Genomic DNA, 10,671 nt, shown 5'->3' with positions numbered 1-10,671 from the left:
CTATCTGTTTGCTTTTTTATGGAAGGGTCTTGGTCTGTATGCAGCCCAGGCTGACCTGAAAGTCCTCACCCTCTTGCCTCAGCCTCCTGAGTACTAAGAATAGGCATGGCCAACCATCATGATTTTATTGCTTGTTGTATCTGGGTGGACCCGTATGCAGTGGGGACCATCAGGGTCTCTCTCCCCAGGATCTTAAGTGGGTCTTGGATGTTCCTAATGGCCTGAGTGTAAGAAACTGCCTGATGGGACCAGCCACCTGGTATTAAGAAACTGCAGAAAGAGGGACAAGGGGACTAGTTACCTACTTTCTCACTGCCTCAGTTTCCCCATCTTCCAAGCTAGGGATAATGAGGTAGTGACAGCCGTGGGCTTCCTTCTCCCCTCTCCCTCCCCTGGGTTCCCAGCCCCAGCTCTCTGTGTCAGCCCCCTTCTCCTGGCATGTGCGAGGGGTGGGATGGGGCAGAGCTGAGCCCTCTTGGCCCTTGCCTGAGGTGCGCTTCCATGGAATCCCCTTCCAGTCTGCCTGGCACTGCCCAGCTCTCAGGACTTGGCCTGTGTAGCACCACTCAGTTCCCCTGAGTTGGGGTCCCTTTAGATTCTCTACTGAATTTCCCAGTGGTCTCAGGGTTCCCTTGGTGCGGGGCAGGCCATCCCACTATGTCCATCTTCTGGGTGCCTGGCGCAGACAGCTGCCTCTGAGGTCTCAGGTGGTCAGGCAGAATGGCTGAGCCTAGCCACAGGGGCAGCTCTGCCCATTCGGCCTGGGTGTCGACTACCACACTGTCCAACTCTCCCCTTTCAGCTTCCAGACAGCCTCTGGGCCTAGCCCTCCTTGCCTGCCTCTCCCCAGCCGGGACCATAGCTCACTGTCTTCTCTAAGCAGAACAGGACCGAGGTCAGTTGTGCCCCTGCTCTGTTGACACGGGTGCTGCCCTGGAGACCCAACTGTGGACACGCGGCTTTCACTCCACCCTCCACTCCATTCCAGCCCTGAGGAGAGGCTCTGTAACCCGGAGGGGTTGAGAGAACTCCCAGGGGACACAGGGACAGGGTTTCACGCTGGAAATCCCCACTCCGTGGGCAGGCAGAGGCCACCCTGACTTGGGTCAGAGAGAGGCCAGTCTTGAGCAGCTGCATGACTATGTAAGATGCTCGCCCTTCTGGAACTCTCCAGGGGCAGCTTTCCCTTTCTTGGAAACAGGGTTAAGACCCGACCTGACCCCACTCCTGAGTATAGCAACCCCTCCACACTCTCCCTCTGCACCCTGCCTCTGCCTTTCATTCCCAGGCCCAGTGTGGTTTAGCTCTGGCTCCACCTGGGCCCCTCCCAGGTTCATGTTTGCTCAGCGTTTTTCTTGGATTGACTCACTTTGTAAACCCAAGGTCCTGGGGTGACCTACTCAGGACACCCCAGCAGAGAAGCCTCCAAACACCTATGGAAGAGAACAGAATAGAAGAGGGGGCCGCTGCTCCCCATAGGTTCCTAAGCCACCCTGACTTAGGGTTACAGCAGCCTGCCCCCTCCCCACCATCGGCCACTGGAGAAGCTGGTGGGGACTACGGCTGTGTCCCAATCATCAGCGTTTCTTTGTTAGGTTTTGCAAGGTCTGACCCAGGCCAGTGAGAGGGGAGGGGAATCTCCTGGACTCTGCAGGAAGTGAGGGAGGAAGGTGAGGAGAAGTAGGAGGGGAGGGAGGAGGGGGAAGGAAAAGGAGAAAGGGAGGGCAGGGGGTCCAGACTGTGAGGAGGGGAGGAGGGAGAAGAAGAAAGAGAAGAGGAGGATGAAGCAGGAGGGTGAGGAAAGGAGGAGGAGAGAGAGGAAAGAGAGAAAGAGGAGAGGCAGAAGTGTAGGAGAGGGACAAACGGGGAGGAAAGGAAAGAGGGGGAAGGAAGAGAGGAAGGACTCTGAGTCAGTCGAGAGGGGAAGGTGAAAAGGGGAGGAAGGAAGAGGAGAAGGAGGCAGGATTGTGAGGAGAAGCGGGAGAGAGGGAGGAGGAGGGAAGAGAAAAGGCCGGAGAAAGAAGAGGGGGAGAAGAGGGGGAGGAGGGAAGGTCACTTGGCGGCCTACCCTGGGTCCAGTTTGGGACTATTAAGGGGAAGAGAAGTTGGGTGTGTCAGATGGCAGGCAGCCGTGTTTGTGCATTTATGGACCATCAGAAAACTCATCACTGGCAGGTGCCATGAGAGAGAAGGCAGAACCCTGCTGCCCTCCTTACCCCATGCCTTCACCCCTACATAGGGCTGCCCGTGGTGAGTGGGGACCCCAGACCTCACCTACAGGGATCGGCCCCAACCTGCCAGGTTCTCAGTACAAGTCAGGAAGCCCATGCCGTCACCGGCTATTCTGAGGCATGGTTTTTTGTCACCAACTGCTCTGTGGTCAGGGTCATTTGCATTTCTGCTGCCATCACTTCCTGGCCTACTGGTAATGGTCCACACTGGTATAAGAAGGACACGGGGCGCGTGTTTCTCCATGCTGCTGGTCAGCAGGCCCTTCCCACTGACTAGGTCTCTTGGGTCTGGATGCCACTTGCCCAAGGTGACATATGAGTCCATGTACCTGTGGGTGCTGTGACTAGAGACCATGTATGAACCGCTGTCAAGTGTGAAACGTGTCAGTGTGTGATATGTACGATGTGATGGGCAGCTGAGTGCCAGTCTGTGTGGTTTTAGGGTCGTCATGAGCCGAGGGAGGCTGCAAACTGCAGGGCTCACACAGCGATGGAGTTGGAGACATTGAACCACAGGTTGTTGTTGAGGACAGTGTGTGACAGAGTTGGGACACTGAGCAGTGGGAAGCTGGGTTGGAGATAGAGGCCCATGCAGACTGTAGAGGCTTGGTTTGAGGCAGTGCCGTGTGCCAGCATGGCCTGGTGCAAGAAGGAAACCATGGGCTCTAGTGTTAAGGCCTGTCAGAGCAGACCTCGGGCAGCCAGGGTGTCCCAGCCACAGCTCGGTCTGCCTCCTCTCAGTTCAGGAGGACACATCGCAGTAGTGGTGGCCTGTAGACCTTTGTGGCTTTGGGGTTAGAGCTTCATCTTGCATTGCTGGAGGGATGTAGGTCTCCAGCTGTGTGGTCTTCTGGTGGGAGTTTCAAAGGAAGGGCCCTTCCCTGAGCCAGCCCGAGGAAGGCCTGGGGAGGCTGCTCTGTGGTTCCCAACTGTGTCCTGATAAGCTAGGTGCGAGGTGCGTGTGTGCCCAGAGCGACCCCATCCCCACCCCCCACCCCCGCCTTCCTTCCTGATGCTCTGAGCCAGGAGTTTAGTCAGAGGTCCCCATAAGATGTGTTGTCCCTGGAGACAAGCTGACTGACCTCTCCCTGTGCTCTTGAGCCCGGATCTCGGTGTCACTAGGCACATTCCTGTCCTCAGACCCCGCTTTCTGCGTGTGGGTTGAGGTGGAGCCACACACTGGGGAAACCCAGTGGCCACAGTGAATTCCTAGGGTCCCCCAGCAGTGCTCCCCAGTGTACAGACAGTGTTCTGCTGCAGCTTCCTCAAGCACCCAAACTGGAACCATGGAAGGGAGAGGCGTGGGATCCAGGGATGCTGTTGTGGCTGAGGACTTGTCTAGCAAATACGAGGAGCCAGGTCCAATGCTGAGCACTCTGAAAATGTAGAATGATCCGCTCTCCCGGCTCCTTCAGCCACAAGCGTGAGGTCAAGGGCAGCTCCTCCATAGCTGCCGTGGTAGAGGTCCTACATCTGAGCTCTCTGCCCCCTCTGCGGGTGCACTGATTGAACTGCACTGGGACCAAGGCCACAGGATGGCCTCACTTGGACGTGATGGATTTTTGGATAATCTGTCTCCAAGTGAGGCTGATTCAGTGGACCTGGGGCTTGGTGATAATTCAGCCAAAGCAGCCTCAGAAATCACACAGGTTGGTCGGCCTGGGATGGAGAGAGGTGAAGTTATTAGCTTAGCATGCTCTTGCTGTGTTCCCAAACTAAAAAAAGAAAATGGGGAGCCATCTAGGTAGGTTATTAAAAAAGCAGAGTACCCAGGTATTGCATGTGTGTGCATGTCATATGTGCATGTGTGTGTATAAATGCTTGCGTGCATATGTGCGCGTGTGTGTATGTTATTGACAGTGCAACACAGAGCACATACATGCTAGGTAGACATTCTCAACCACACCTTCTGTTACTTACTGGCAAATCCCAGGCAAGTATTCATCACTAGGCCAGATTCCAAGTTCCTCATTGGGGGATTCTAGGCAGGTGCTCTACCACTGAGCCACACCCCAGCCCCTCACTGGGGGATTCTAGGCAGGTGCTCTACCACTGAGCCACACCCCAGCCCCTCACTGGGGGATTCTAGGCAGGTGCTCTACCACTGAGCCATACCCCAGCCCCTCACTGGGGGATTCTAGGCAGGGGCTCTAGAGGAGGATTCTAGACAAGTGCCATTCCTAGTGTGTGCTCTGCTTTCTGGTTGTGGCTTTGACAATACAGCCCCCTTCAAGAAGGTTAGTCTGGAATGGGACAAACAATGGTGAAACAGCTCAAAGAGATGCCAAGTCTCATATTGGTCATCACACTCAGGGGTCAAGTTCAGGGCCTGGGCTGGAACTATCCTAGGGATGTGAGACTTCAAGGGATGCTAAAGCAGCTGATAGGGAAGGGCCATGAGAGGAGACATGCCCTAGGCGCTCTCTCTCTCCTTCCTTCCTTCCTTCCTTCCTTCCTTCCTTCCTTCCTTCCTTCCTTTCTTTCTTTCTCTCTCTTCTTTTTTCTTTCTTTTTTTGTTTTTGTTTTTTTGAGACAGGGTTTCTCTATATAGCAGCTCTGGCTGTCCTGGAACTCACTCTGCAGACCAGGCTGGCCTAGAACTCACAGAGATCTGCCCACCTCTGCCTCCAGAGTGCTGGGATTAAAGGTGAGTGTCCCACCACCACCACCGGCTGGTTACTTTGTTTATTGCCGTGACAGAACATGACCAAGGCAACTTATAAAAGACTTTCACTGGGCTTACGGTTCCAGGAGATTAGAGTTCTTAGAGTGGATATGCTGAAACAGCAACCGAGAGCTCACATCTTGATGCACAAGCAGTTCTACCAATTGGGGATCAACCATTCAAACGTATGAGCCTGTGGGGGGCTGTTCTCATTCAAACCACCACGTTCCAGTCCCTCATCCCCGGAGGCTCACAGCCACGTCGTTCTGCAAAATGTATTCAGTCCACCTTCAATTTCCCCATAGCCTTTTGCAGTCTCAGCCGCATTTCAAAGTTCAAAGTTCAACATCTCCTCTGAGACTCAGAACACTCTCTTAACTATAGCCCTCGATCAATCAAAACAAAGAACCCGCTTGGAACCATTACAACAGCACAGAATCTACATTTCGGTTCCAAAAGGGAGGAGTAGGGACAAAGTGAGGAAATAATGGCCCAAAGCAAGTCCAAAACCCAGCAGAGTAAACTCCAAATCTTGTACTCCGTGCCTGATGTCAAGGCCTTGGTTTGGGGTCCCTTGTTATGGTGGTCACAGGACCTTTGTCCCACTCAGAAACCCAGTCCCAAGTTGCAGTGACAGCTGAAGGTCTCAGGGGTCCCCCAGGCTCAGCTCTGAGCCTCCCACTGACTTCAAGGCTGACCGCCTAGGTGAACTCAGAGGATCCCAGCGTGTACTCTGAGTAACCGCTCCCAACAGAACACCCTGCTCTCAGCCACAGGCCCACTATCTACCTGGGCCACACCCAGCTCCTTGCTTGCCAGTGATGGCAGTTATCCTGTTTATCAGTGCTTCAGGGGCAGACAAGGGCTGTCGTAACCCTGGGGATGAAGCTCAGTCTCCCTCATCCCTTAGCTTCTCCAAAGACCTCAGTCGTGTCTACTGTTCAGGAGATTGTATCTGTGTGTGTGTGTGTGTGTGTGTGTGTGTGTGTGTGTGTGTGTGTGTATGTGTGTGTGCCCATGTGTGCACGCATGCACGTGTATACAGGTATACAGAAGCCAGAGGGCAACCTTGGTTGTCATTCCTCAGGTACTGTCTGCTTTTTTTCTTGAGACAGGGTCTCTTGCTGGTCTAGAATCAACTCCACTAGGTTGATTGGCCAGGGAGCCATGGGCATCTCCCTGCCATCTACCTCCTTGTGCTGAGATGACAGGCATGCACCTAGCTTTTTAATGTAGCTTCTGGGGCTTGAACTCATGCCGGAAGGCAAGTCCATTACCTACTGAGCCATCTCCCCAGCCCTGCCTCCATGCTTCTGAGAGCTACTGTCCTTGATTGACTTGGAGGCCTGAACAGCAAGGCTAGTCCACCCAGGAAGGCCAAGATAGTGCAGCCAAAAGCTTGGGGACTCACATTCACGAAACCAGATAATAGAGAGACACTGTGAGGGCCTGGGGCTGAAGGAATTATGTCAGAGTCGCCGCACTTGAGACCTCTGTGAGGGAATGTCCAGCGGAGCTTGACAGTGGGAAGTCCCACACAGGAGCGATGGCGAGGGACGGTAGAGATGTGGTCAAACCAGAGTGGGGTCACATGGTATCCCAGTTTCATTTCTGCTGCTGTGATAAAAATACCCCGACAGAAAACAACTATGGGAGAAAGGGGTTTGTTTGGTGTGGCAGCTAGTTTTTTATGTCAGTCCCAGAGGAGGGAACCTCAATTGAGGAAATACCTCCACGAGATTGGACTGTAGGCAAGCCCAGTCTTAGTGATAGATGGGGGAGGGCTCCCCCGCACATTGGAAGTGAGGCCACCCCTGAGCTGGTGGTCCTGGGCTCTATGAGAAAGCAGGCTGAGCGAGCCAAGAGGACTAAGCCAGAAAGCAACACTCCTTTGCGGCCTCTGCGTCAGCTCCTGCCTCTGGGTTCCTGACCTGCGTGAGTCCCTGTCCTGACTTCCACTGTTGATGAACAATAGTGTGGAAGTGTAAGCCAAATAAACCAAATGAACCTTTCCTCCCCAAGTTGCTTTTGCTCGTGACGCATCATTACAGCAAGAGCAACCCTAAGACACCTGGCTTATGGTTCCAGGTTCCAGGCTGCCAAAACACAGAAGCCACAATGACAAGAACTTGAAGCAGCTAGTCATGTCATAGCCACAGTCAAGAGCAGACAGAAGTGGACGCATGCATGCTCGCTTATTCTCAGCTTGATTGCTCCTGTCTTACACAGCTGAGGAGCAGCTGCCTAGGGAATGGTGTCACCCAAAGGGGGCTAGGTCTTTAAGCATCAGCTAGCCATCAAGACAGCCCCTTACAAACACTCTAACAGGCCAGCCTGATCTAAACAATGCCCGAATGAAGATTTTTCTCAGGTGGTTCTAGGCGTGTTGTGGTAGCAGTTAGTTAATACTAATCGTCATACAGGGTCAGCAGCAGGACCAAGTGAGGGGCTGTGGGCTGTTTCAAGTGAACAGAGCTCAGGTTCCCTACCTGCCAGCTTGGCTGTTTGGGTGGTCATGAGTCAGGATCTGGGGGAACCGGAGGGGCCAGGATGACAGGGACCCCTGAGAGGGTAGAATGGAGATCATCCCATGTGAGCAGTTGAACCTGAGAAGAACGGCCACCCGTGCTGGTCTCCGGCTTTGGAAAGTTGGTTATCAGGGGGTAGCCAGGATCGTGGTGGCTCTCTGCAGAGCACTTGAGGTCCAGGAGGCCATCTGAGTCCCCTCTCTCTTTGTAGACTCCTACGTGAGCAGTGGATCCGTGCCAAGTACGAGAGGCAGGAGTTCCTTCATGTGGAGAAGCAGGAACCCTATTCTGCAGGTGAGCTATGCGCTTCCCAGTGTCTCTAGCTGGTTCATTGTTTCAAACTTGTGGAGGTTCCCAGCTTAGACTATCTTCTCCCCTTTCAGGGGCCTCAGGAGGGGTCTGGGTTTATGTGGGGAGCCAAAAAGGTGGGCCAGCATCCACACTGGTGGGAGAGATAGCCGCATCAGTGGTCACTGCCTCCCCTGGGCCTGCAAGGTGCTGTTGGTTCCAATGGGTTCTGTAGTTTTGAAGACAGGGACTAAGGGGACTCCAGGGTCCCATGAGAGTTCAGTTTTACTGTCAGTCATTCTGTTGCTGGGTTACTGAACAGTACTATCTCCTATTTATTAAATATGTTCATTTAACCTCTCGCATGCTCCCATGGGACCCCCGGCCTGGGTTGGCTGGGCATCTTGATGCTTGTGTATTTGGTATGTGGTGGGCATTGGTCTTGGGGTCTGGGCCATGGTTCCCTGGACAGCTTTACAAGTCTGAAGTGGTCCCCATCGCTCTACGCAGGAGGACTTTCTAAAGTTTATCTCCAGGTCCTCCTCCTGGCCTTTCTCTGGATGCCTGGGTCCTGGATTTCTGATGCAAGCTGTTCTTGCAGCTCCACCCTAGCACAGGGCCAGCACAGCCACTTTATTTTCTGTGGCTCTCAGTGTGGGGCAGGCTGAGAAGAACCCTTTATTTGGTGATTCCCACTGCCCCTGATGTGCTCCCACTGTGCGTGTGGACCCCATTGGCATGTGGGGCCTCGTGTTTTCGGGTCTGTATTATTCAGGGTTCTCTAGAGGAACAAAATCGATAGAATGAATCTACCTCTCTCTATAAAGGATATTGATTATAGTTGCTTACAGGCTGTGGTCCGCCTAGCCCAACAATGACTGTCTGTTAACAGAAGGTCCAAGAATCCAGTAGTGCCAGGCATGGTAGCACACCCCTTTAATCCCAGCACACGGGAGGCAGAGGCAGGAGGATCTCTGTGAGTTGGAGGCCAGCCTGGTCTACAGAGGAAGTACCAGGATAGACAGGGCTAATACACAGGGAAACCCTGTCTTGAAACAACAAACAAACAATCCAGTAGTTGTGAGCAATGGGCTGGATGTCTCAGCTGGTCTCTTGTATACATGAGAATTCCGAAGAAGAAGGTTCTAATGCCAGTGAAGGGATGGACGTGCACAGGAGAGAGAGGGCAACAAGCAGTCAGAAAGCAGGCTTCCTTCTCCCATACCCTCTATATAGGCTGCCAGTAGGAGGTGTGGCCCAGATTTAAGGTGGGTCTTCCCAAAGGTCTAGATTTAGGGTGGATCTTCTGACCTTGAACTATCCGATCAAGAAACAGCCCTCACTGGTGTGTACTGAGCCTTTTGGGATTTGGTTAATTCCAGGTGTAGTCAAGTTGACCACCAAGAACAGCCGTCACAGGGACCTTGGATGCAAGCATGCTTGCAGGACCTGTGTCCACCTGGTGTACAGGAACTGTGCCCTGAAACAGTTGAGCAACAAGCTGCCCTGTGTCGCAATAGTTCCATCACTCCAGGGTCCACCACAGAGGAATGAGCTGGGGACAGCAAGCAGAGCCCCAAGCGTGACCCCTGTGTAGCCATGAGGCCAAGGTGCCCTGATGACTGTCATCTACGACAGGAGAAATGTTACAGCCCCATCTAGGTAGAGCAGTGTCAATCATGCAAGAGGGGCCGGACACTGTCATGTGGCAAGTCTGAGGGGTTTGACAGTTCTGTGACACAAGCTCCCTTTTGGGGTGAGCAGAATGTTCTAGAACTAGATAAAGGTGTGGCTCCCCCGTCATGATGGTATTGGAGAAAGGAGTGATGTCCACCACTGTTGGAGAGAAGGCAGAGGGGCTTTCTTGTGTATTACGCAGGGGCCTTGCACCTGCTGGCTCAGGCCATCCTCACACCTGTCGCGAAGTTGCTCAGCCATCTCTCCAAGGCTCTGTGTGCTTCCGTCCTCTTGCGTCCTCTGGAGCAAGGCAGTTGTGAGCAGGGCTAGGTGGGAGGTTTCCTCTCCCCTCTCCACACTGGTCCACCCATAGGCCAGTTGCCCCTTCCCTTACCCCAGGGGGCAGAGCCTGGCCTGCCAGCAGTGAGGCCAAGAGGAACACTGTGTGCAGCAGTAGGAGTCTTTCCCACCGTCAGCACAGAGTGCTGGACCTGTCTCCTCTCTCCTGCTTCACTCCCAACGCTCTCAGCACTCAGCCCACATGACTGTGGTTCAGAGCCATCTGTTCCAGACACTACAACCTTTCTCACCTAGTGACACTGCATGCTCTGTGAGGGGACAAGAGCCAGCAAGACTCGGAGCCCTGGCTCGCGAGCCCCTTTTGAGCACAAACACCTTAGATGTTTGTTTGTTTGGAGACAGCATCTCACTGTAACCTTGGCTGATCTGAAACTCAGAGATCTCTGCCTGCTTCTGCCTCCTGAATGCTGGGGATTAAAGGTGTGGGCCATCATCGGTATCATTATGTGTTTGGCTGTCATTATGACTGGGGAGATGGGATGTCCCATCTGGGCCTGGGCTGGTCCTGGCAGAATCCAGATCTGGAGTCTAGAAGTGGAGGGCATGCCGGCCAGAGAACCAAGGCAGGCTAGAGGACTGGCAAGCGTCCTGCAGGTGTTTGGGTCTTCGTGCCAAGTTCTTAGGTCAGTGAGGGCCTGGGAATCTCCAGGGCATACACAGGGCTCAGGAGATGGTGACATCATGGTATTCAGGGTTTCCCCAGGCCAAGGTCCACTTAGAATCCCGTTAGCACCGGAAGTGGAGAAGCACTCGGGAGGACTGAGGAGGAGGATCCTGAGTTCAGGGCCGGCCTGGGCTTCTGTGAGACTATCTCCTAAAAAAGGCAAGGTTGGGGTTTGGGAGACATGGCTTAGTCAAAAATGTGTTTCCCTTGCAAGTACAAGGACAAGTTCAATCTCCAAAACTCACATTAAAAAAAAAA

The 10,671-nt window shown here is 53.6% G+C and overlaps 1 protein-coding gene across 1 annotated transcript in view; it reads left to right on the top strand.

Annotated features, from left to right (window-relative positions):
• Adap1 (ArfGAP with dual PH domains 1) overlaps window positions 1–10,671 on the top strand; it is a 52,308-nt gene that overhangs the window by 23,012 nt on the left and 18,625 nt on the right. The window contains exon 4 of the mRNA XM_005367098.1: window positions 7,636–7,718. Within this exon, the coding sequence (XP_005367155.1) occupies window positions 7,636–7,718 (83 nt within the window). The remainder of the gene's footprint in view (window positions 1–7,635; window positions 7,719–10,671) is intronic.

This window comes from Microtus ochrogaster, unplaced genomic scaffold (assembly GCF_000317375.1).
Source record: "Microtus ochrogaster isolate Prairie Vole_2 unplaced genomic scaffold, MicOch1.0 UNK16, whole genome shotgun sequence".
Taxonomy (NCBI): Eukaryota; Metazoa; Chordata; class Mammalia; order Rodentia; family Cricetidae; genus Microtus; species Microtus ochrogaster.
This window is presented reverse-complemented; position numbering and strand designations above follow the sequence as displayed.